Raw genomic sequence first — 27,205 nt, 5'->3', positions numbered from 1 at the left:
AAATAACATATAGTTTAATAAATAATATTGAAATATTTGAACAAATATGGGAGCCATACATGAAACACAATAGAGAAAACCTACCAGGGACATTTACCACCTAAATTAACGAAAGGAGAAGGAAATGAAAAGAATGGACTCAGTGGAATTTCTTGTTTATTTTTATTGAATGACAACATTGTTTGACTGGTTTAATGTATCTTAGATTTTGTACTTTAAATGAATGGGGGGGAGGTAGGGCGGGTGGGATGGGAGGAGGGGGGTGTAGAAAATGACACTGTATATATTTGAAAAGGAAAATGTATGTATCTTGGTCAATGTGGTTTATGGTGTGAAAAATAAAAAAATTAAAAAAAAAACTTTTGGTGATAGCACAGCTCTGCACTGCCATACTACTGGGACTGGTTTTCAATGCAACATTAAAAGTGTGACGATGGGGTACGATGGAACCCTTCCACCCCTCACTGTTTTTTACCAGCAGTTCTTAAATTGGTCACTGCACTCCACCTACCCTTCAGCCTTCCCTCCCCCATCGCACACAGCCAGCTACCCAGTCACTAATCGCTCATGAGCTGTGGATTCTCTGCACTCAAAATCACCCCTCCACTGCTCTCACCAATCTCACCCCCGACTGTAAACCCATCGCCACTAAAAGTATGCTGCCGGGGGCAAGGCCTTTATTCGGACAGATACGCAGCGGCTATTGAATGAGGAGATCATTGAGGTCAGCACCAGCCCTTGGAGAGCACAAGTGATGGTAGTGAGGAATGGGGAGAAGAACAGGTTGGTCATTGACTACAGTCAGACCATGAATAGGTGCACACAACTAGAAGCGTACCCGCTCCCCTGTATATTCGATATGGTGCAACAAATCACACAGTATCGGGTCTTCTCTATCATCAACCTAAACTCCGCATATCATCAGCTCCCAATCCACCTGGACGACCGCCAAAATACTGGGTTCGAGATGGACAGCCGTCTTTAGCATTTCCTGAGAGCCCCCTTCAGCATCACCAATAGAGTCTTGATCTTCCAGAGGGAGATGGACGACATGGCAGATCAAACGATCTGCAGACTACATTCCCATATCTCAACGATGTAACCATATGTGGCCATGACCTGCAGGACCATGACACAACCTCCAAAAATTCCACCAAACCACCAAGCTCCTCAATCTCACTTACAATAAGGCCAACTGTGTATTTCGCACAGCCTGCCTTGCCATCCTTGGCTGTGTCATTGATAATGGAGTCATTAGTTCAGACCCCAACCGTGTGTGCCCACTCCTAGAACTTCCCCTCCCCACAGTCTTAAGGCCCTGAAAAGGTGCCTGGGCTTCTTCTCTTATTATATCCAGTGGGTCCCCAGCTATGCAAACAAGGCCCACCCCCTCGTTAAATCCACCTCTTTCCCTCTTACGCCAGAGGCCTGTGCAGCCTTCAACCGCATCAAGGCAGATATTGGCAAGGCAACAGTGCACGCTGTGGATGAATCCCTCCCATTTCAGGTGGTGAGCAATACGTCAGACTTTAACTAGGCGGCAAACCCGTTGCTTTCTTTTCTCATGCCCTCCAAGGCCCAAAATTCAATACTCCTCTGTCAAGGAGGAGGCCCAAGCCATTGTCGAGGCAGTGAGGAACTGGAGACTCTACCTGGCTGGTAAACCTACAGTGTGTAGTTGTGATCATGTTCAATAATCAGCAGTGAGGTAAAGTCAAGAACGACAAGATATATCTTGTACAGGCCCAGGAAACTCATCGAGACACCTTATGCCCTATCCCACTGAATCTGTGCCAGCATACAGATTGACTGCTTACAAGCCCTTCACAATGACCTCTGCCACCCTGGAGTCACCAGGTTCTTCCACTTCGTCAAAGCCCACAACCTGCCGTTCACCATTGAGGAGATCAGGTCAATGATCAAAAACTGCCAGGTCTGCGCGGAGTGAAAACCACACTTCTACTGGCCAGACGGAGTGCTGTTGATAAAGGCCACCTGTCTCTTTGTCGACTTTAAAGGACCCTGCCCTCCTTGGATGGCAATATGTTCTTCCTTAATGTTATTGATGAGTACTCATTTTCCATTTGCCATCCCCTGCTCTGACATGACAGCTTCCACAGTCATCAAGGCCCTGCACAGACTCTTAACTCTGTTCAGCTTCCCCTGCTATATTCATAGCAATTGGGGGTCCTCATTTATGAGCAAAGAGCTGAGCCAATACCTGCTGGCCAGAGGCATTGCCATGAGCAGGATCACCAGCTATAACCCTTGGGGGAACAGGCAGGTGGAAAGGCAGAATGCCATGGTCTGGAAGGCTATCCTCCTAGTCTTGCAGTCAATGGGGTTTCCAGTCTCCTGTTGGCAAGAGATCCTTCCAGGGGCACTCCACTCCATCAGATCCCTTCTATGTACTGCCACGAATGCCACACCACATGAGCAGATTTCCCCAGGAAATCTGCGGCAGGGACCACGCTGCCAGCTTTGCTGACATCCCCAGGGCTGGTCCTACTCTGAAAGCATGTGAGGAGCCATAAGTCTGATCCTTTGATTGAAATGGTCCATCTCCTCCATACCAAGCCCAAATACCCCCACGTCAGGGATCTGACACCCTCAGGGACTCTGGAGATCACCACTGATCACCGCACCTCCTCCTCACCCCTGGACACCCGTGATGCACCAAGGCCATGGCACATTACCTCACGCCCAACAGAGGACATGCTAGACTTGTCACTGTATACCCACCTGCCTAATACCGACAACTGGACACAGGCACCCCAGATTGCCCAGGACCCTATCGCTACACCGCAGTCACAGTTAGCATTATAACGTCACAGTGAAAACCAGACCACCTAAAAGACTTAATCTGTACCCATATCACCCTGCTATGAATGTGGTTGTAGTGATATGGTTGTGTACAGGCTGTCCCGCCCTCCTGATGACATCCTCACCTTGACTCCTCCTTGGTCTCCTCCCATGTGACCCAGGCCATAAAGGTCGAGTCCTCTCTCCCTCTCCTCATTTTCCCTAGCCTTGACCCGGGCCAGTAGTGTCTTGTATAATAAAGCCTATCGTTCCCCTCAGTCTTTGTCTCCGTGATTATTGGGGAGACTGATAGCGCCCAACAGTGGTAAACCACTGTATCTATCACAGGATTGCATGTGAAGTCATGTATGCACTCTGACAATAAATCTGAACTTTGTACTGTATTCTTTCTTGCAGAATATGGCTCCTTGAACATGTGATCTTGAATTAACCCCGTCCATCAACTGTGACTGACAGGTGGAAGCAACCCAGGTCTGTGTGCTCACATAATGGCAGGTGTAGATCCACCCTCTTGTGGTGACTGACAAGTGGAACCAGCCCAGGTCGGTGTTGTTACAAGACCAGAGGACTCCAAATCCCAGCAGCAATAAAAGTTCATCAAGACAATGGTTACTTAAACAAAATTTGCTTTTAATTTGCTTTAAATATAAAAACAGGATCAAACTTTAATTTATTAATATTAACTTAACCACCTTTTAATTCTAAGTGCACATGGATGTAATGTGTAAATGTTCAGGAAAGTTCTTTGATTCACAGTCTAATCATTCACTTCTCACTCCTCCAAGTTCACCGGTATCAGGCAATTCTCATACTGTGCACAGAATTTCTCATTTTTGAATCTTCACCAGTCTCTGGTGTTTAAAGTTAAATGGTTACCACTCAGGAAGGTTGGTTTCAGAGAGAGATTTGTTGCTCATTGGACACACAAACTGATTTCCTCTGATCAATGTCTTCGGTGTCTTGCCAAAGAAACTTACCCCATCATGGGTTTTCCAAATGATAACCTCTTCTTCCAGGTCACCACAGAGTTCCTCTTGTTTCCCTTGCTCTCTCTCTCTTTCTGAGAGAAGAATCCTATTTGATGTTTCCTCTCTCTGCTTGTAAAAACCAAAACCTCTCCCAAGGCTCCAAACCCAGTCTTTGAAAGATCTTATCAGCACTTGAGCCTGGGACTTACCATTTGTACCTGCTTTTGAAGTTCTTTCCAAAGCAGTTCCATTGTCTTTTACAAAGTCATTGGAACCTGAATGTCTGGCTTCAGCAAAGCTCTTGCATTTTAAATAAGATGCTGTTTGTGAAGTGACCTACACTAAACCCCCTACAATCTATCTCTTTTAAAGACATTTTTCCATAACCATAATTTCACCCATAACAGTGTGATCACGTGAAGGCTGGTGTGGATCCACCCTCTAGTGGTGACTGACAGGTGGAATCAGCCCAGGTCCGTATGATCACGTGACGGCTGGTGTCGATCCACCCTCTAGTGGTGACTGACAGGTGGAATCAGCCCAGGTCCGTATGATCACGTGACGGCTGGTGTCGATCCACCCTCTGGTGACTGACAGGTGGAATCAGCCCAGGTCCGTGTGATCACGTGATGGCTAGTGTCGATCCACCCTCTGGTGACTGACAGGTGGAATCAGCCCAGGTCTGTGTGATCACGTGATGGCTGGTGTCGATCCACCGTCTCGTGGTGACTGACGGGTGAAATCAGCCCAGGTCTGTGTGATCACGTGATGGCTGGTGTCGATCCACCCTCTCGTGGTGACTGACGGGTGGAACAAGCCCAGGTCCGTGTGATCACGTGATGGCTGGTATAGATCCACCCTTTCGTGGTGACTGACAGATGACTTCGGTTACGTGCCAGCGACTTCCGGAAGCTACGCCGAGCGGTGGACGGGCTTTGCCAGAGGTAGCGAGGCGTTGGCGTTGAAGAGCTTCGTGCGGGAAAGTCTGGCGAAAAGCAGGGCGAGCAGGCCGCAAAGGAGAAAGGCCTGGAGTTGGCCATGGCCCCGCTGTGGCTGCTGTTTGCCGCTCCGCTTCTGCTGTTGCTCCCGCTCTGGCTGCTCAGCGGCCGCTTCCGCTACTACTGCAAGATGGCCTTCTACTATTCGTGGATCATGGCGCTGGCCGTGCCCGTCATCCCGCTTTGCCTGTGGAGGGGCCGTCATGTGGACAACATGAGGTGAGGGGAGTGGAGGGGGAGGGGTCTGGAACGGGGAGTCGAAGGGGTGGGGAGTGGAACGGGGATGGAGAGCGGAGCAGGAGTGGAGGGGATGCGAGGGGGAGCAGGAGTGGAGGGGATGCGGGGGGGAGCAGGAGTGGAGGGGATGCGGGGGGGGAGCAGGAGTGGAGGGGATGCGGGGGGGGAAGCAGGAGTGGAGGGGATGCGGGGGGGGAGCAGGAGTGGAGGGGATGCGGGGGAGGGAGCAGGAGTGGAGGGGATGCGAGGGGGAGCAGGAGTGGAGGGGATGCGGGGGGGGAGCAGGAGTGGAGGGGATGCGGGGGGGGAGCAGGAGTGGAGGGGATGCGGGGGGGGAGCAGGAGTGGAGGGGATGCGGGGGGGGAGCAGGAGTGGAGGGGATGCGGGGGGGGAGCAGGAGTGGAGGGGATGCGGGGGGGGAGCAGGAGTGGAGGGGATGCGGGGGGGGAGCAGGAGTGGAGGGGATGCGGGGGGGGAGCAGGAGTGGAGGGGATGCGGGGGGGGAGCAGGAATGGAGGGGATGCGGGGGGGGGAGCAGGAGTGGAGGGGATGCGGGGGGGAGCAGGAGTGGAGGGGATGCGGGGGGGAGCAGGAGTGGAGGGGATGCGGGGGGGAGCAGGAGTGGAGGGGATGCGGGGGGGGGAGCAGGAGTGGAGGGGATGCGGGGGGGGGAGCAGGAGTGGAGGGGATGCGGGGGGGGGAGCAGGAGTGGAGGGGATGCGGGGGGGGAGCAGGAGTGGAGGGGATGTGGGGGGAGCAGAGGGAGGAGCAGGAGTGGAGGGGATGTGGGGGGAGCAGAGGGAGGAGCAGGAGTGGAGGGGATGTGGGGGGAGCAGAGGGAGGAGCAGGAGTGGAGGGGATGTGGGGGGAGCAGAGGGAGGAGCAGGAGTGGAGGGGATGTGGGGGGAGCAGAGGGAGGAGCAGGAGTGGAGGGGATGTGGGGGGAGCAGAGGGAGGAGCAGGAGTGGAGGGGATGTGGGGGGAGCAGAGGGAGGAGCAGGAGTGGAGGGGATGTGGGGGGAGCAGGAGAGGAGGGGCGGTGGAAGTTGGGGAGGGGGATGGGGAAGGGAAAAAAGATGGGGAGGAGGAAGAGAGCCAGAGTTAGATGAGGGAGGGGAAGTGGGGAGCAGAGGTGGGGGTGGGAGTGGGGAGCAGAGGTGGGGGTGGGAGTGGGGAGCAGAGGTGGGGGGGGAGTGGGGAGCAGAGGTGGGGGGGGGAGTGGGGAGCAGAGGTGGGGGGGAGTGGGGAGCAGAGGTGGGGGGGGAGTGGGGAGCAGAGGTGGGGGGGGAGTGGGGAGCAGAGGTGGGGGGGGAGTGGGGAGCAGAGGTGGGGGGGGAGTGGGGAGCAGAGGTGGGGGGGAGTGGGGAGCAGAGGTGGGGGGGGGAGTGGGGAGCAGAGGTGGGGGGGGAGTGGGGAGCAGAGGTGGGGGGGGAGTGGGGAGCAGAGGTGGGGGGGAGTGGGGAGCAGAGGTGGGGGGGGAGTGGGGAGCAGAGGTGGGGGGGAGTGGGGAGCAGAGGTGGGGGGGGAAGTGGGGAGCAGAGGTGGGGGGGGAAGTGGGGAGCAGAGGTGGGGGGGGAAGTGGGGAGCAGAGGTGGGGGGGGAAGTGGGGAGCAGAGGTGGGGGGGGAAGTGGGGAGCAGAGGTGGGGGGGGAAGTGGGGAGCAGAGGTGGGGGGGGGGAGGTGGGGAGCAGAGGTGGGGGGAGGGAGGTGGGGAGCAGAGGTGGGGGGAGGGAGGTGGGGAGCAGAGGTGGGGGGAGGGAGGTGGAGGTGGGGAGCAAAGGAGGGAGAATGGGAGGTGGCGGAATACGTGGGGAGGGGAGGAAGTGAGGGTGGGGGCTGGGGTGTTGTGGGGAGAGGATGCTAGGGAAAGTGGTGGGGAGGGGGCTGGGGTAATTGGTGTGGTTTGGTGCTGCGGCTGGGGTGTGTTTAAGGTGAAGGGGTACTGGGGTGGAGTGGTGGATGGGGCAGTGAGAAGGAGTGGAGTCATTACTGTTGGAGCTTGGGGAAAAGGCTGGACTTGGCAATGTGTTTCTTTGTGTGGAAGGGTAACTGTATTCATGAGCTTTGTGGTTCGATCATTTGGATTGATGTATTTGATTTGAGAATATTGTAAATATACACATTCACTGATTAGATCATGGGCTTCCCAAGAGGCTGTGCGAGTCCAATACACACTGCATGTCAATGCTTGTTTTCAGGACATGGGTAGTTTCTTCACTGCATCAGTGCAGGATAAATGGTCAGAAATATTAAGAGAATGATCTAGGTGTGCCCAATAGGATGGTGAAGCTTCTCTGGAGAAAAAATATAATTTCAATGAAGCAGCATTGACCTAAATTGTTTAATGTTTTTCTTTCTCCGCTGATGTGCCTGATCTGCTGAGTATTTTTGGCACTCTGCTTGCTTTTGATTTCTGACATTGGGAGTATGGAAATTTTTGATACTTGAAACAGAGAACATAAATGGAATGGGCCATATGTAGTCATTAATTTTGAGGTACAAGAACAATATTTGAGGTGCCATCTTTTGAAGGCCTACTAGATTTCTTTCCAGCTTTCTATGGCAATGATAGAGTCATGAGTGAAAAAAAATTTTGTTTCCATGTGTTCACATAACTGAATGTATGCCTATACACACACACACACACACACACACACACACACACACACACACACACACACACACACACACACACACACACACACACACACACACACACACACACAATATATAAACTGACTAGAATTGATTTTGGAAGCTAGAATCATAGTTATGCAACAGGGAAACAAGGCGTTTGATTTAACCTTTCTGTACCAATTGGGTTATCCATCTTAACCAGTCCTATTTGCCTGCATGTTGCTCAAACCATTCTCAATCTTTCCTATCCAGATACCTGTCAAAATGTCTTTCAAATGTCACAATTGTACATGCTTCTGCAGCTCCTGTTGCTGCTCATGTCATATACCCACTATCCTCTATGAAAAATTATCCTCCAAGTCTTAACAAATCTTAGTGTTTTTCAAGGAGGTTATTATGAAAGTTGATGAAGGAAAAGGCCATGGATGTTGTGTATACAGAATTTAATAAGATCTTTGACAAAGTTCCATGTGATAATTAATAAGGAAGGTTCAGTCACTCGGTTTTCATGGTGAGATCGTAAACAGGATTCGAAATTGGCTTTGCTAGAGAAGCTGGGGTGGTTTGCCTTTCTGACTGGAGGCCTGTGACTAGAGATGAGCCTCAAGGTTTGATGCTGGGTTGATTGTGGTTTGTTATCAATGTCAACGTGTGGATGATAACGTGGTAAATTGGATAAGCAAGTTTGCAGATGACACATATATTGAATGTGTAGTGGGCAGTGAGGAAAGCTAGAAGAGGAACCTGGACCAGCTGTAAAAATGGGTTGCAAAGTGGCAGATGGAATTGAATGCAGACAAGTGTGAGGTGTGTTTTGGAAGGACAAATCAAGGTTGGGGCATGGTAAACATTAGGGCATTGAGTGTGGTTTAACAGAGCAGATATATAATTCCCTGAAAGTGGTGTCACAGTTCGATATGCTTTTGGCATATTTGCCTTCATAAATCAAAGTATTGAGTACAGGAGTTTGGATGTTAAGGTAAAGTTGTATAGGACATTAGTGAGGCCATGTTTAGAGTACTGTGTGCAATTTTGGTCACCCAAGAACAGGAAAGATATCATTCTATTGTATTGAAAAGATTTACTAGGATGTTGCCAGGACCTGGGGAACTAAGTTACAGGGAAAGGTTAAACAGGTTAGGACTTTATTTCCTGGAGCACAGAAAAATGAGGGCAAATTTGATAGAGGTATATAAAATTATGATAGGTATAGAGTGAATCCAAGTTGGTTTTCCATTGAAATTAGATAAGATACAAATCAGAGGATGTGGATTAAGAGAGAATGGAAAGAAATTTAGGGGGACTTATTTTCACAGAGAGTAGTGGGAGTGAGCTGCCAGCTGAAGTGGTCAAGTCGTGTTTATATGTTGTTCGTACCATAACCATTGCAGTGTACAGTGAAAACAAAATAGCATTTCTCTGGACCATGGAGTTGGTTATTTACATGACTAAATTACATCGGAAACTTTTTAATAAATATTACTTATAAATATCATGTTGCATATATTAGCCCTGTATCCCCAGAGTTCAGAAGCCTCATGACTTTGGCGGGGGTGGGGGGGCGGGGGACAGTTTTGCAATCTGGTCGTGAGGGTCTGAACACTTTGCTACCTCTTTCCAGATGGCAGGAGGGAGAATAGATTGTGGGAGGGGTGTTGTGGGGTCCTTCACAATGTTTATGGCTTTCCACAAACAATGGCTGTTATAAATGTCCATCATGGCAGGGAGAGAAACCCCAATAATCCCCTCAGCAGTCTTTACTAACTGCTGCAGGGACTTGTGTTCTGGGATGGTGCAGTTTCTGAACCAGGCAGTGACGTATTTACATAGAATGCTTTCAATGTATTCCCTGTAGAATGTAGAGAGAGTGGACAGTGGAAGCTGGATTTTCCTCTTCCTCCGCAGGAAGTAAAGGCATTGTTGAGCCTTCTTGGCAATGGATCTGGTGTTGTGGGACCAGGAGAGATTCTCTGCCAGGTGCAGTGCAAGGAATTTGGTGCTCTTGAATACCTCGATGGTAGAGCCGTCGATGGTCAATGGAGAGTTATTCTCCTGGGCTCTCCTGAAGTCAACTACTATCTCCTTTGTTTTGTTGACGTTCAGGTATAGATTGTTGTCTCTGCACCAGTCTATTAGTGTTTGCACCTCGTCTCTCTAAGCTGACTCATTTTTGCTTATGAGCCCCACCATGGTCGTGTCATCAGCGAACTTGATGTGATTAGAGCTGTATCTCGCTGCACAGTCATGGGTCAGCAGGGTAAACTGCAGAGGGTTGAGTACGCAGCCCTTGGGGGGGGGGGGGGTGGGCGGCGGCGGAGCGGCGTGTTCAGTGTGATGGTGTTTACAATCTGGACTGACTGAGGTCTTCCATTCAGGAACTCGAAGATCCAGTTACAGAAGAAGGTGCTTAAGCCCAACAGGTTCAACTTCCTTATCAGGTGCTGCGGTAAGATTGTGTTGAATGCTGAATAGCATTTGAACATTCGAGTCTTTATTTTTCATCGTCTGTAGATCAGTTGAGATGGTACACAAACTGCAGGGGATCCAATGAGGGGGGCAGCTGAGTCGTGTCAAGCCTCTCAAAGCACTTCATGACAGTAGACGTGAGTGTAACAGGGCAGTAATCATTGAGACAGGACACAGGGCCTTTCTGCACATGGATGATAGTGGCCACTTTGAAGCACATTTGTCGACGGCACTGTTCAGGGAGATATTGAAGATATGTGTGGGCATGTCAGCTAGTTGGTCCGCACATCCTCTGAGCACACTGCCAGTGATGCTATCTGGTCCCGCAGCCCTACAAAGGTTGACCTTGAGCAGCAGTCTTCTGACTTTAGCCCTCGTGAGATGCAGTGCCTGTTAGTATGGGGGAGGAGTGGACTTCCTCGCCTCCACATCATTTTTCACCTCAATGCATGTGTAGAAGTCATTCAAGGCCTCCAGGAGGGACGCATCACTGGCGCAGCCAGCTGGTTTAGCCTTGTGGTTGGTGATGGCACGGATGCTCTCCCACATGCACTGTGTCACCGGTGTCCCAGAAGTGACTCTCAATCCTTTAGGCATGAGCCTCCTTTGCCACCCTGATGGCCTTGGACAGCTTGGCTCTTGGGTTGACCAAGACTGCCTGTTGCTGGCTCTAAAGGCAGAGTTGTTGTGTACACACACACACACACACACACACACACACACACACACACACACACACACACACACACACACACACACACACACACACACACACACACACACACACACACACACACACACACACTTCTGCAGTCGTCCATGGCTTCTGGTTGAGGTGAGTAGTGATGGTCTTTGGCAGCGTGACATCATCGGTGCACTTGCTAATATAGCTGATCACTGACACCATGTCCTCCTCTAACCTGATGCGATCCCTGTCTGTTGCTGGCTCCTTAAACATGTGCCAATCAGTGCTCTTGAAGATGTCCTGAAGGCAGAGATGACTCCTGCCAACCAGGTCTTTACCTGTTTCGTGGCTGGTGTGGAGTGTCTGACAAGTGGTCTGTATGCTGGGATTAGCATTACAGAGATGTGGTCTGATTAGCCAAGGTGGGGGTGGGGATCTGCCTGATACACATCAGGGATGTTTGTATACACAAGGTCCAGAGCACTCACTCCTTGTTGCAAAGTCCACATACTGCTGGAATTTTGGCAGCATGGTTTTGAGGTTCACATGGTTGAAATCACCAACCGCAATGAGCAGACCATCAGGGTGTGCGTTCTGTAGTTCATTAATGGTGCCATAGAGTTCAGTGAGCGCTTCCTTGTTATTTGCGCTGGTGGTGGGGGGGAGGATGTACACGCTGACTATATAGACCACGGTGAATTCCCGCGATAAATGGAATGGTCTGCATCTGACAACCACAAGTTCTATGAGCAGTTAACAGTGGCAAGTGACCAGAACGGCATCCTTATTACACCATTCCGTATTGATCCACCGGCTTTGCCACACAGCTCAGCGTCCCTATCCACCTAAAACAAGGTGATTCTGTCCAGCTGAATGGCAGTGTCCGGGACAATGTTGCCAAGCCACGTTTCGGTGAAGATGAGAACACAGCAGTCCCTGTACTCATACTATGCAAATCTCTGCAGATGGATGTAATGCAGGCAAGTAGAACAAGAGCATTAACAGCATGTTGTGCAGCAGAGGGAAACAGCAGGAAAAAATTGTTGTTTTTGTTGTCCAGGAATGCACATTGGTAAGTAGGATGGATGGGAGAGCTTGTTGAAGGGGGCTTTCTCTCAGTCTGGCACATACCCCTGCTCTCACATTGTGGTGAATGTGGGCTCAATTTTCACATTTAAGAAAAATTTGGACAGGTACATATATGGAATGGGTGCAGGTCAGTGGGACGAGGCACAGACTAGAAGGGCAGATGGGCCTATTTTCTGTGAGGTAATGTTCTATGGTACTAAGGCCCTTTTATCGTCTCGCTTTAAACTTAAGGACCCCAGTTTTAGATTCTCCTTTCTTGGCAAAAGAACAGGAGCCATCCACCATATCTTCTCATTCCTCAGCAACCTGTTATGTGACCTCATAATCATCTTGTGCAGCTGTAACAACTCCTGTACTCAATGCCCTGAATAATGAAGACTAATTCCTTCCTCACCACCCTTGCTTGTTGACTCACCCCTTTCATGGAGCTATATACCTAGTGTCTGATCTGCAGTGTTGTACCCTGTGGTGGTTTGAATTACAGTGCAACACCTCACACTTGCCAGTTAAATTTTTCCTGCTGTTTGTGTCTGCTGCACAATATGCTGTTATGCTCTTGTTCTACTTTCGTGCATTAGGCCCATGTCCCTCCAATCCCCTGCCATCAATGGAGTTATGCAAGCATTTCTTAAAGGATGCTGGTGCACCTGTCTCTCACATTTTGAAAGCTTGTTCCACATGCCCATCACCAACTGTTTGCACTTGTCCCTTCTGAACATCACCTCCTCCCCTTTTAGTTATGCTTTCATATCTTGGGCTCACCTACTCTGGAATACTGTCTCTCACCCTATGTCCCTCATGATTATAGACCTTCATAAGATCCTTCTCTGCCTCCATGATTGAAGAAAGTAGGACTGAGTTTAGAAGTCTCATGATAACTCAACTTTCCTAAACTTGGCAACAACTTTGTAAACCTCTTCTGTACCCTTTCCAAATTTATAATATCTTTCCTCAAGTGAGGCAATGAAGGCTGCACACAATATTCCAAGTGTGGCCTCACCAGCATCTTCTATAACCTACAGAACATCTGAATACTTGTATTTGATACCTCAAACAATGATGGCAAGTGTTCCAAACACACTCTTCGCTGTTCCCACCTCTGTTTTCATTTTAGAGTTTTGTGCCAGCACCCCTTGGTCTCTCTGTTCCATCACACTCTTTAGGACTCTGCTGTTCATTTAAAAAAAATCTATTTAATACTCCATACATTCAGTAGCTACAATTATAATATACACATATCAAAAAGAACACCTTGATATGATCTATGACTGCTCACACCTCTTCACTACTGATCCAGATGTGCCCCAGGCACCTCTTTTTGGCTATGGTCTCATCTAGGATTCTGCTTAAAGTTTATGGGCCCTCTACCCTCTGAAGCAGTTAAGTTTTGGTTTCCTCCGTACTTCTCTCTGACTGACAGCATAAACATAAAAAGTGAGCTGAAAAGAAATCAAGGATTTCACTTGAATGTGCTGTGGAATGGCTGCCTTAAGCAGGCATTCAGCTCCCACGTCAACTTATCCCGCTACACAGTAAACACATGCACAAAATATTAATTCCCCATCTCTTCTGGCTTGACACACAAACAACTTTAAGGGGACCTATTCCTCGTGGCTCTTGTTCTTCATGTACATGAAATCTATTTGAATTCTCCTGTACACTGTCAGTCAAAATGATCTCAAAACCTCTTTTAGCTTTCTATGTTTCCATCTTCACTGTGTTCCTACATTCCTTGTACTTGAGGTCCCTCGATCTTGTCTGTCTGGATCTGCTTTAATTTATCATTTCAATTTGGACATACAAACCCTGTATGTTTTTGGAGGGTGGGAGGAAACTGGCAGAATGTACAAACCTGTTACAGACAATTGAACCCAGATCACTGATGCTGTGATAGTGTTGCACTAACTGCTGTACTAAGCATGCTCCCCTTTGCCCATATGTCTCCTCTTACTGATCTGTGATCTTTTCCCCACCTCTGCATTCATAGAGTCAACCTCCCCTCTCTGCACCCAATCATTTTCACCTTTCCTCTCTCCTGACCTCCTATCTACAGGTATATCCAATTAATAGCTTTTTGTCTGTTGGTCTGTGCTCCTTCTCCCCAGACTTTTAATTCAGGTACATGCCTGCTTTTTACTCACACCTTGAGGAAGGGCTGAGGTCCGAAATGTCGTTTATACGGTAGACTTCCGATTATCCAAAAACCGTTCTATTGAAATTCTCGAATATCAGAAGATTTTTTTGGCTGAGACGTGATATTACAAGCTGAATTTTTTTTTAACCACCTTGCTCAAATGGGGCTATCAGGAATCAGTTTTACAAAGGAGACATTTGTCCACTGGTTACACACATTGAAGGAAAGGATAGCACTGATTATTTATTTATAAATTGTCATTTTTTTTGCCATGAGTTACTACAACTTTGTGATAAATTGCATTGTGGCATTCTCAGAATTTGAATTGAATACCGTGCTCTCTCCCTGCCTGCCTGAGCTGCTCCCTTATGTCAAATACCCTTTCTGCAGGGTCACTGAAACTGCTGGAGGACAATCCCTATGCAGTCTCCTACTACTTACTGGTGAGGTAAGACCTCAGGCACCCAGGCAGGAGTGGGGAACTTGGGCTCCTGGGCAGGATTGGTGATGGCGGTGGGAAGGTGTTCTCCTGATGCTACTGGGCTACCTAAAGAAATTTCTTGATTTATCAAACAATATCTGTATAACTGACATAGGTCAGGTCCCAAACATTTCGGGGTTATTGGAAATATACTATATCTCTTTACCTCCTATGGATGGTGTGAATCCTGCTGAGTTCCATCAACATTTCTGTGATTTTTGCTACAGTCAGAGTGTCTGCAGACTTTAGTGTTTCACTTGCCTTGATGGTATTCCTCCATCATCCTATTCTACTTCAATACACTTCCTGAGCCTTCCTCACTTAACCTTTTTAGTTCCTTTCTCTCCATCCAACTTGATTTCCTTCCAGAGAGTTTAAAGGCTGCTGGGAGAATATCAAATCTCTCCAAGAGAATATTGGTCGCCTTCCAGTTCAGGTATAACCTGTCTCTCTTGTACAGGTCACCTGAGCCCCAGAAGTGATCCCAATTATTTAGAATTCTAAAACCCTACCTTCAGCAGCAACTGCTCATGCACGTGTTCTATCCTCCCATTTTTATTCTCACTGGCAAGTGGCACTGATAATAATTTAGAGATTACCACCTTCCTCATTCAACTTTTTTTGACCTTCATCCAAACTCCCTCTATTCATTTTACAGGACCTCATCCCACTCCTTTCCTATATCATTGGTTCCAACGGGAGGTTGTCCTGGATCATATGCCATGTGTCCTCCCAATGAGCCAACCATGTCAAAGTCCATATAAGCAAATGTCCCTTGCTCTGCCTTCATTAATACTTAAGTCACCTTTTCAAAAATAAGGCGTCCCCATGCAAAGCCATGTTCTCCATCCCCAATCTGCCCCTGCATATCCAAATACAGATCGATCCTGTCCCTTAGAATTCACAGCACAGACATGAAGCTCATGAACCTGCTCTTCTGGCTGTTCTTCTATCTAGCGGTCTTCTGGTATCTCACTGACTGCGAATGATGCATATATCTCTTCTGGGGCCCCAGCAATTTCAGCCTTGGCTTCTCATGTTTGAGTGCCTTGGTGATTTATCCTCTGAAATTTGCTGTCAGATTGCTAGCACCAGATTCCAGTCATTCTGAAAAAATTCCTGCTTGGATCTCCTTTCAACCTCCCTTTCTTTGTGTGTCATGTTTTAATATCCCCATTGTGGGAAAACAATTATTGCTACGTGCTATATCTGGATCCTTCTTAATTTTGTATTCTCTATCAGGTCACTCCTGAGTTACCTCTGCCCCACAGAAAACAAATGCAGCCTTTCTGGTCTGTCCTCTGATGCCCTCCAACTAGGGCACATCCTGGTGAATCTCCTCTGCATCCTTTCCAGGACAATTACCACCTTTCTATAGTGCGCTGACAAAAATTGCACACAATGCTACAGGTGTGGACTAACCAATCTTTGTTACAGTTCTTCTTGTTCCCTGTTAGCCATGGTCCAGAATGAGTCAAGGTAAATTGTGCTGACTTGTCATCTCAGTCAATGATGGGGATGTTGAAATCGCATAAAGAAACAGCCCTATTTTTTTAATAGAGTTTGTACATAAATTAATGAAATTATGTTCTGCTTCCTTCATTGTGGAGTGTCAAGCTTGCCGATTATCTTACAAGACATTATCCAACTCAAACAGCAATGCACCTCGTGCTGTGGTTCTTGTGACAGCTTGGATTGGCCACTCTGTCTTTTGCGCTGGACAGATCTTTTTGAGCCTAATAGCTTGCATTTGTGTCACTATATCTTCCACCAATGGGGTTTTTGTCAGCACATGAAATCCAGTTATAAGGCCTTTTCAAGTGGACCAAATGCCCTTGCGTAAAGGTGATTATATCCTCTCGCAACTAAATATTTACCTACCTGAATGCGCCAAGAGTGTTTCCGAGGTGCCAATGCCAACCCTCCTGCACTAAGAGGCTGTTTAGGGGTGGGCTAATGATTCCATCAGCCCGTGACCTAACTCCCACTACCTGACAGCCCGCCCCACTAGGGAGGGGAGGTTGGCAGAAGCAGTCGGGGAAGGGGCAGCCGGCGAGGGACATTGGGGCAGGGGCGGGCCGGGGGCGGTCAGCGGGCCAGGGGCGGTCAGCGGGCCGGGGGCCGAGGGCGGGCCGGGGGCGGGCCGGGGGCGGTCAGCGGGCCAGGGGCGGTCAGCGGGCCGGGGGCCGAGGGCGGGCCGGGGGCGGTCCGGGGGTCGGGGGCGGTCCGGGGGTCGGGGGCGGTCCGGGGGTCGGGGGCGGTCCGGGGGTCGGGGGCGGTCCGGGGGCGGTCCGGGGGCCGGGGGCGGTCCGGGGGCCGGGGGCGGTCCGGGGGCCGGGGGCGGTCCGGGGGCCGGGGGCGGTCCGGGGGCCGGGGGCGGTCCGGGGGCCGGGGGCGGTCCGGGGGCCGGGGGCGGTCCGGGGGCGGTCCGGGGGCGGTCCGGGGGCCGGTCCGGGGGCCGGGGGCGGTCCGGGGGCCGGGGGCGGTCCGGGGGCCGGGGGCGGGTCGGGGGGCGGGCCGGGGGCCGGGCCGGGGGCGGGCCGGGGGCGGTCAGTGCAGGCTGTGACAGCCCAGCTGCCCACTCCGACACCTCGCTGGGCGCTTCGGGGCAACTCTCTGCGGCTCAAAACGCAGCATAGCAATGGCCGTCTTCCCTACCCATAACCTCCCACGCAGCTGGAACAGTTCTGGGAAACTCAGAGCAGTTCCACCTGTGAGGGGGATTATGGGTAGGGAAGACGGCCATTGCTGTGCCGCATTATTAAGACGGGTGGTGCTGCGGCCCAAGTATCCCCACCTCCATCAGATTCTGAGGGGGCTATGAAATGCCTCTGGATATGAATGGAACGCTGGAGCAGTCTTTTAGAGCAGGTGCCTGAAAGGTGAGTTTGTTCTTTTCAACCTGTTCCTGTCTCTGACTTCAAGGCAGATTCACCTGAAATGCCCTATATATTGTCATTGAAGGGCAGATCAGTTTCTGCATGTAAATTACTAATTTGATTTTCAACAGGTCATGAAGCATTTATCCTTTAGTGTCCGGGAAAATTACACTTGTGTGAGGCAAAAGCTAAAATGCTTTGATAACTTGAGCTATTGTGTGAATTAACCCTGAGGTTATGCAGAATACTTGGATACAAAGAAAGGTCCTCCAGGAAAGACCTGTGTCAATGACATGTTGGTCAGTATTGAATAATTTGAAGAGGAGCTGCTGCTTTGAATCAACTCAGCAGATTTTGGGCTTTTTCAAGGTGCATTCTACGCTAAGAATGCGCCTGAAGCAGCAGAAGCGGCCCTTTAAATTGCCGTTCAAGTGGCAGCGTTTAAAGCGCAACGTTGGCCACCTGAAGGACACAGCTGCACCGGATGAAGCTCTGAGCACATTCTGGCTCCTGCCCAGTGTCAGCTGTGATCAGCAGCCTGACCCTTTAACATCCGCTTTCAGCCAGCTGCATTCAGATGGCTGGGGGAGCCTCTGAGCTGAGCTGATTATCCCTCTTGGAGGAGGGTTGCGTAGCTCGCCTTGAGCGCCTCCTGCACATTCTGGTGGCTTCAAAACAGTCGCATATTGCCTAAACATGTGGCTTTACATGCGGGGCAATTGGCCACCTGAGTGCCTTTTGAAACCGAGATCTCTTCCTATAATTATTTTGTTATTTTTAATATATCTAAAAAAAAATGAGCCTTTCATCAAGGTATGGAAAAATGTCGGCAGGTGCCCGAATAGATTTTTTCATTTTTGAGTGAACACTTGATCAACTTATTTGACTTGCAGAGTTTCTCCAGCATTGTGTTTTAACTTCAACCATGGTATCTGCAGACTTTTGTGTTTTACTTGCAATCTAATTTGCGATGGGAGAAGTAGTTTGAAGGGTTCAATATGTGATGATAAACTGAACTTTATTTACACACAATGCAAACACACACACATGCTCTGATACAAGTGAACTAAATGATCTGACTAATACTACCTCTGTTTGTGCACGACATTGCTTATTGCAATTTAAAGTGGTCCATAGAGTACACAAGTCTAAAGTTAAATTATCTTGTTTTTATTCTGATATAAATCCTCTATGTGACAAATGTAAAATTGTTGAAGCTTCTTTGATTCACATGATTTGGACTTGCCCTGGTTTAGAAAAATTTTGGAAAGATTTTGCAAACATTATTGGTGATTCTTAATGTTAAATTGGAACATTTTAATTGCTCTTTTCGATCATTTCAAGATGATGTTTTATTGACATCAACTCAAAACTGAATTCTATCTTTTAATTCATTGATAGCCAGACATGCAATTTTGATTAAATGGAAAGATAACACTCCACCTACCCATGCACAATGGTTAAATGAAATTCTATCTTGTTTAAGTTTAGAAAAAAATTAGATGTTCCATTAAAAATTCAAATACTAATTTCCTAAAGACATGGAGCCCTTTTATGGACCATAACATAATCTAAAGTTTTAGGGTTGGTATAAGCTTTGATGCTTGCCACTTGATACCCACATATTTTTTTACCTTCTTGTATAGTCGTAGGGGTTTTAAATTAAGAGGATTTTTTTCTTGTAATTTGTATTTCAATATATAATGTGTGTTTTTTTTGTATTATTGCAAATTTCAATAAAAATATCAAAAAGAAAAGAACAAAGTTTTGTATATACATTATCTACAAATTATAACAGGTGAGACACAACAGTCTCTCCTGAGTGTATGTCATAAATCACTCCCACCCTTCACTGGAATGCACCTTACAATTAGTTCTTCTACATCGCCCACGGCTTGAAACCTGGATTGGAGCTTGGGAATGATTCCAAAGGGAAAAGAGAGTGAGTTTACCCATGAGCTGCGTTGTTATCCTGCAGCCAGCTAGAGGCCAGCCAGGTAAGGCCATGTTACATCGAGTAAGGGAAACCACCAATTGGAAGGTGTTTTTACTTGTGGATTGGTGTGACTGACAGGGGATGATGACTTTTGATCTTCTTCCTGTCTGGGTGGTCAGATAACCCTCCAAGTTGTAAGCACATGGAAACTGACCTTTGTCCTGACTGGTTTCTTGTCCAACCTGTTGGATGATCCTCCTTGTCACACTTGTTCAACGCACAAAAGTGCTGTAGAAACTCAGCAGATCATGTAGCATCTATAGGAATTGAAAGGCACTCAGCATTTAGGGCCTGAGCCCTTCTTTATGAATGTGGAAAATTAGTCATTCTTTTTTAAGAAAAGGAGAAGAGGAGAGTGCAGAGGAAGGGGATGAGTATTTGCCAAGAGGCAATCTGAGCTAAAAATAGTAGCTCTCTAATTGAAGGGAAGGGGGTGGGAGGTAAATGACAGAGAGATAGGCAAGAGAGACCGGGAATGGGGGGGAGGTTAATGGAAATTGGAGGGTCTATATTGATTTCAAGACAGAATGTGTTTCTCCAATTTATGGGTGGCCTTGATATGGCAGTACATGAGGTCATTGATATATCTGTGGCAATGGTGTGTGGAAATAAAATGAATGGCTACTGGGAGGTCCTTGCTGTTGTACCAGACAGCTTGAAGGCATTCAACGAAGCTATCTGTCAGTCTGCATCCAGTCTGCTTGTTGTAGAGCAGGCCAAATAAGGAGCCGAAGATGCAGTCAATGACCCCTAAGGGTTAACAAGTGAACCGTTGCTTCACATGCAGTGGCTGTTTGGAACCACAAATTGTGATGGGAGGAGGATTAAGTGCAAGTGTATCACTTGCAATCACAGGGCTAAATACAGCAGGTAATTGGTGGAAATAGATGAATGGAAGATGTTGGATGTGGTGGCTGTTGGGGTGGTAGGTAAGGACAAAAGGAACCTTGTCTTTGTTACATATGAGGGCAGGGCAAATAAGTGGGAAATGGAGGAAAATGCAGGTGATGGCAAACTGATGGTGTGACGTTTTATTTTTCAGGTCATTTTATTTGTGTGGGACTGTCTTTTTAAGAGAACAGACTTAATGAACCTTGCAGGTTTTCGAAAGTGACTGTGAACTAACACCCAACTTCAAAGACAGCATGTTCCAAAAGTTAATACATTTGCAGAGTGAAGGGAAGCAACTCTGGAGAAAGCCCTGGTGCAGAGACAATGTGACCAGCTTATTGTTTGCCCAGGGGACCATTTTAAGAAAGGAGCACAAGAGTAAAGAGTTCTTCAGCCTTCTTTGTGGGAATGAGAAACCCACTTGGCCTCATTGTGTGGTTATAGACAAACTGTCACATTTCCTCATGTTAGTTATAGAGAGATGAGAAGACCACTTTGACTGACCCATGAAAAGGGTTCTAATTGCAGATGAAATACGGCACCCTGCTTTGATCCATGAAAAGGGTTCTACTTGCAGAAGAAATACTGCACTTAGATGGTGACCAGAATGAGAGCCACTTGAGTTTGGCTGACCCTCGAAAAAGTTTCTGGAAGATTTGTGAACATCACTTGGTTCATGTCCCCATACCAAAGAAGAGGGGAGTTTTGCTTTGCACTCGTCTAAAAAGGGCATTTCTCTGAAGCAGGGCTTCATGAGTTGATCAATGTTCTGTCTCCCCCCACCACACCCAGTCTCTTTCACAACCATCATTTCATCTAAGGCCTGCGTGTCACATCAATTTCAAGCCCATGTGTCATCATTGAATTTCCAAAACTGAACTTTGAACTACTTTCTGAGAATTGAGCCTTGAGTCATACTGGCTTGGGGTATTCCACACACACCAATATATTCCCGCATAGTTAAAATTTAAGTGTAGATAAATTTAGTTAAGTTTAGCTAAGTTTGTTAAATTAGATTAGATGTTATATAATTATTTATTAATAATTAAAAATATTATTTTTAAATATAACACTGGGCTAATTTTTATCGCAACTGCCTGGTACATAACAGTGGCAGTAGAAGGAACCCACATTTTTGTAAAGGAGGACATCTCAGTTGTTCTGGAATGGAACAGCACGGTACAGGCCATTTGGCCCTCGATGTTGTCCCAATCCATATATTCCTTTTTTTTAAAAAGTACTAAACCCTCCCTACCCCATAACCCTCTATTTTTCTTTCATCCAGGTGCCTAAGAGTCTCTTAAATGCCCCCAATGTTTCAGCGACCACTGCTATCCCTGGCAAGGCATTCTAGGCACCCACAGCTTGTGTGTATATATATTTTTTAAATATATTTTTCCCATAAACTTTCTTCTCTTTTTCTTAACATTTAAGAATTTTAAAACCATATCTACAATTATTAATTGATATATTGAAAAATAATACAAATGTGGTATATATTGTGAAAGATTATGTTGTATTTTCTATTGTATATAGATATGTTTTAAAGGAGATAAATTGTGGCAGGTTTTTTAGTGTAGGTCACACACAAACACTTCAAAACAGATCTCATTTAAAATACTGTCTGGCTTGAGCAGACAGGCTGGCTCTGACTGCCTTTGCAAAAGCTTTGGGGAGTGCCTAAGGGACTTCACTAATGGATTGTTGTTTTGAAAAGCAACCTGAAAGAACACTGAGGGTTAGGTTCAGAGCCACAGGCTCTGAGCCACAGCCAGAGGGCAGTTTGCTGTTCTAAGAGGGTCATGTGGTTTTGCAAGCAGAGTCAAACAAACAGGTTGTTTTCTCTGAGGGGGAGAGTGAGATAGAGAGAATTCAATTCAGCAGCAGCAGCTGGGACTGGAACAGGACAAGCTGGAAAGCTTGTGGAAAACCCCATTTTGAAGACTGGTTGTGAGTGCTTCATTCAGCCTGGTCAAAGCCCTTGTGGTCAATACAAGAGGAGAGGACTGGCTGCCTAATGTTACTTGAAATAAGGGAAACAAAAAGGAACTCTGGGGTGACTTGAAAGAAAGAGGTTGAAAGAAAACCCTGATGGGGCAAGTTTCTTCGGCATGACACTGGCTTGGCTGATTAGAAGGAATCAGTTTGTGACCAGTGAATAACGAATCTCTCTCTGAAAACCAAGAATCTTCCTGAGTGGTAGCCATTTACCTTTCAAGCACCAAAGCCTGGTGAAATTTGTAAATATTAAATTCTGTGCACAGTATAAGAATTGCCTGATACTGGTGAACTTGGAGGAGTGAGAAGTGAGATTGGACTGTGAATCAATTAACTTTTCTAAACTTATACATAGCATACATGTGCGCTTAGAATTAGAAGGGAGTTAAGTTAGGCTAAGTAAGTTGATAATAATGTGAGAATTTGATCCTGTTTTCATGCTTAAAGATAATTAAAAGCAACTTTTGTTTAAGTAACTATTTGTCTTGGTGAATATCTATTGCTGCTGGATTTTGGGGTCCTCTGGGCTTGTAACTATATATATATATATATATATATATATATATATATACACTCATATATATAAATAACTTAATTCCTTCCTCCCTCTCCACCCACCTAATCCTACATTTAAAAAAAATACATCCATTACATAATATTGGAGCTAAGTGTGGCGTGTTTTCAGAGAGTCCTTCAAATTTTCAAACCAACACATTGTAAGTATGGGCTCTATATTCTCAAAAAGAAATGATATTTATTACATAAATTATTATTTTCTCCAGTGGAATACAGGAATGCAATTCAACATGCTGTCTTTCCATTCCTAAATCTGTATTTGATTTGCAAGTAATGGCAATGCACTTTCTAGAAACTGCTAAAGCTAATTGTAAAAATTCAATTTGATACATAGTTAATTTTAAACTAAGACTAGTCATTTTAATATCACTCAACGAAAATAACATCAGATCTAGTAGGATTTTACCTTTAATATTATCTCCAAAACTTTTTTTTATCTCTAATCAAAAAGATTTTACTCTAGGACCCTTTCAAGTAGAGTAAAAAAAATTAACCAATTTCTTGATCACATCAAAAAGGTAAATTTGACACTACTAAATTCAACTTTAATTTTTGGGGAGTTAAATATAATTGATGTAAGAAATTGTATTGAATTAATCTATATTTTTACATTAATAATTCTCATCATACTATACTTACAAAGTTGTTTCTTATCATTTTCATCTATTTGTCTACCTAAACTTCATTCTCTTAACTTTGTGTTTGCTGTTCATACTCTGGGAAACAGGTGCTAGCTGTCCCTCTCATAATTTTGTAGCCCTCTATCCATTCTCCTCTCACCCTTCTATGCTCCAAAGAAAAAAATCCCAGCTCTGCTAACTTTGCCTCTTAGGACATGTTTCCCAGTCCAGGCAACAGGCTAGTAAATCTCTGCACCCTCTCCATTAGGTTACACATCCTTCCTATAATGAGGTGACCAGAACTGAACACAATACTCTTAAGTGTGATATCACAAGAGATTTGTAAAGTTGCAATATGACTTCTCCACTCCTGAACTCAATCTCCCTATTAGTGAAGCCCAGCATTCCATAGCCTTCTTAATTATCCTGTCAACCTGTGCAATGACCTTGAGGGATATATGAACTTGAACCCCAAGATTCCTCTGTTCATTTACATTCTTAAGTAACTGACCACTAACACTGTACTCTGCCTTCTGGTTAGTCCTTCCAAAATGCATCACCTCACACTTATCCAGATTGAAACCCATCTGCCACTTTTCTGCCCAACTCTGCATCCTGTCTATATCCTCCCTCTTGTAACCTTCGATAACCTACAGTTCCATCCACAACTCCTTCAATCTTCATGACATCCGCAAATTTACTGACCCATCCTTCCTCCTCTGTATCAAGGTCATTTATAAAAATCACAAAGAGCAGGGGTCCAAGAGAACAGATCCTTGTGGCACTCCACTAGTCACTGACCTCCAGGCAGAATACTTTCTTTCCACTACTACTCTCTGCTTTCTTCCTGAAACCCAATTTTTTTATCCACACAGCCAAGGTTCCACTGATCCCATGCTTCATTACTTTCTGGATGAATCTCTCATGGGAGACCTTGTCAAATGCCTTGTTAAAATCCATGTAGACCACATCTACTGCATTACCCTCATCAATTTCTTTTGTTACATCCTCAAAAAAACTAAATTAGGCTCATGAGGCATGACCTTCCCTTCACAAATATGCTGAATATCCTTGAGTAGACTGAACTTCTCCAAATGCTCATAGATCCTATCCTGCAGATTCCTCTCCAACAGTTTGCACACCTCTGACATAAGACTCACTGGTCTTTAATTCCTAGGATTCTTGCTATTACCTTTTTTAAACAAAGAGACTACATCTGCCATTCTCCAATCCTCTGGCACCTCCCCTGTGGCCAAAAATAATTCAAAGATCACTCCCTTAGCGATCTCTCACTTCCCACAGCAACCTGAGGTACATCACATCCGGCCCTGGCTTCTCTCACTTCCCACAGCAATCTGGGGTATTTTGCGTCCGATCCCAGGAAGAGTCGTCCTGGGAGCAAAAGGAATTTGGAGAATAGTATCCTTCCCCAAGACAGGGTGCGAAGAGGTATAGTCAATGTACCTGTGGGAGTCGGTAGTTTGATAAGAGGTCTGCAGACAGTTTGACTCCCAAGACAGACATGGAAAGATCTAGAAAGGGGAGTGTATGGCCAGAGATGAAATTTAAGATTGGGATGGAAGTTGGCAGCAAAAATTGGATAAAGTTAAGGAGCTCGTTAGAGTTGCGGGAGGCAGGACCATATATTCGTCAATGTAGCAGAGGAAGAGATGAAGAACCTTGCTTGTGTAGGCTTGTAGCATGGATTGCTTCACATAGCAAACAATAAGCCAGGAAAAGTTGAGTCGCATGTGGTTACCTATGGCTACACCTTTGACTTGGAGAAAGTATTGGAATGAAATTAGATTTTGCAATGTGTTTGAATTAAAGTTGGATATGGTGACAATATTTTGGAAGCAAAGGCATTAAACATGTTTGATTACTCTGCCTGAAGCTGTTTTGTATGTTGCTCTCTTGTTAAAGATAAGTTTGAAACTTGGTTCTTTGAGTATACGCAGATGTTCTTTTTTGATATTGTGTTGGTCTTCAATTATGCCTGACAGTGTGAATACTAAAAATAATCTTTGGCATCCATTGTGAATAACATAGTCAGTATATTAATTATAATCCAAACCAAGGAAGTTTTTTCTTATTTTCTCCTGAATTTCAGAAATAAAATCTAGTCAATAGTAATGTGCAGTAATTTTCTTATTTGGCTTGGCTTCGCAGACAAAGATTTATGGAGGGGCAATGTCCACGTCAGCTGCAGGCTCGTTTGTGGCTGACAAGTCCGATGCGGGACAGGCAGACACGGTTGCAGGGGAAAATTGGTTGGTTGGTGTTGGGTGTTTCCTCCTTTGTCTTTTGTCAGTGAGGTGGGCTCTGCGGTCTTCTTCAAAGGAGGTTGCTGCCCGCCGAACTGTGAGGCGCCAAGATGCACGGTTTGAGGCGATATCAGCCCACTGGCGGTGGTCAATGTGGCAGGCACCAAGAGATTTCTTTAGGCAGTCCTTGTACCTCTTCTTTGGTGCACCTCTGTCACGGTGGCCAGTGGAGAGCTCGCCATATAACACGATCTTGGGAAGGCGATGGACCTCCATTCTGGAGACGTGACCTGCCCAGCGCAGTTGGATCTTCAGCAGCGTGGATTCGATGCTGTCGGCCTCTGCCATCTCGAGTTCTTCGATGTTAGGGTTGAAGTCGCTCCAATGAATGTTGAGGATGGAGCGGAGACAACGCTGGTGGAAGCATTCTAGGAGCCGTAGGTGATGCCGGTAGAAGACCCATGATTCGGAGCTGAACAGGAGTGTGGGTATGACAACTGCTCTGTATTCGCTAATCTTTGTGAGGGTGTTCAGTTGGTTGTTTTTCCAGACTCTTTTGTGTAGTCTTCCAAAGGCGCTATTTGCCTTGGCAAGTCTGTTGTCTATCTTGTCGATCCTTGCATCCGATGAAATGGTGCAGCCGAGATAGGTAAACTGGTTGACTGTTTTGAGTTTTGTGTGCCCGATGGAGATGTGGGGGGGCGGGGGGGGCTGGCTGATGGAGGACCTCAGTTTTCTTCAGGCTGACTTCCAGGCCAAACATTTTGGCAGTTTCCGCAAAACAGGACGTCAAGCGCTGAAGAGCTGGCTCTGAATGGGCAACTAAAGCGGCATCGTCTGCAAAGAGTAGTTCACGGACAAGTTGCTCTTGTGTCTTGGTGTGAGCTTGCAGGCGCCTCAGATTGAAGAGACTGCCATCCGTGCGGTACCGGATGTAAACAGCGTCTTCATTGTTGAGGTCTTTCATGAAAGCCATGAAAGACCTCAACAATGAAGAAGCTGAAAGACCAATGTGCAGTAATAGGCATTGTTTAATTTACAAATCATTTTTCATGGTTTTAATTACATTAACAAATCTGTCAGATATGAAAGAGTATATAGTTTACTGTTGAACAATTACAAACTGTTTAATTATGAAAAAGTTATTGGGTTGTTCTCTTTTTCCCCCTCCCCCCCACCCTCCATTCCCTCATTTCCTTTCTGGAGGATGAACTTGACTGTCTCAAGGCATGATATTTTTATTGATTTCATTGTTTTGTTCTGCTCCAGGTTTGTCCGTAGTGCATTACAACATGTCAAGAATTTGTATGGAATTAAACTTGAAGTGAAAGGATTGGAGAATTTAAATGTCAAAGGTCCATATGTCGTCATCTCCAATCACCAGAGCTCTCTGGATTTAATGGGTAAGGATGGGCAGTGCTAACATTTAGCTGTTCTCCATTGGACAGTCTTGTTATTTACTA

General features: G+C 46.5%; 1 protein-coding gene across 1 annotated transcript in view; it reads left to right on the top strand.

Annotated features, from left to right (window-relative positions):
• Positions 1 to 4,618: 4,618 nt before the first annotated feature.
• The window catches only part of agpat2 (1-acylglycerol-3-phosphate O-acyltransferase 2 (lysophosphatidic acid acyltransferase, beta)), a 37,642-nt gene continuing 15,055 nt past the window's right edge, over positions 4,619 to 27,205 (top strand). Inside the window, exons 1-2 of the mRNA XM_069936118.1 lie at positions 4,619 to 5,008; positions 27,012 to 27,145. Coding sequence (XP_069792219.1) covers positions 4,830 to 5,008; positions 27,012 to 27,145 — 313 coding nt within the window. The 5' untranslated portion in view covers positions 4,619 to 4,829. The remainder of the gene's footprint in view (positions 5,009 to 27,011; positions 27,146 to 27,205) is intronic.

This window comes from Narcine bancroftii, chromosome 1 (genome assembly GCF_036971445.1).
Source record: "Narcine bancroftii isolate sNarBan1 chromosome 1, sNarBan1.hap1, whole genome shotgun sequence".
Classification (NCBI taxonomy): Eukaryota; Metazoa; Chordata; class Chondrichthyes; order Torpediniformes; family Narcinidae; genus Narcine; species Narcine bancroftii.
This window is presented reverse-complemented; position numbering and strand designations above follow the sequence as displayed.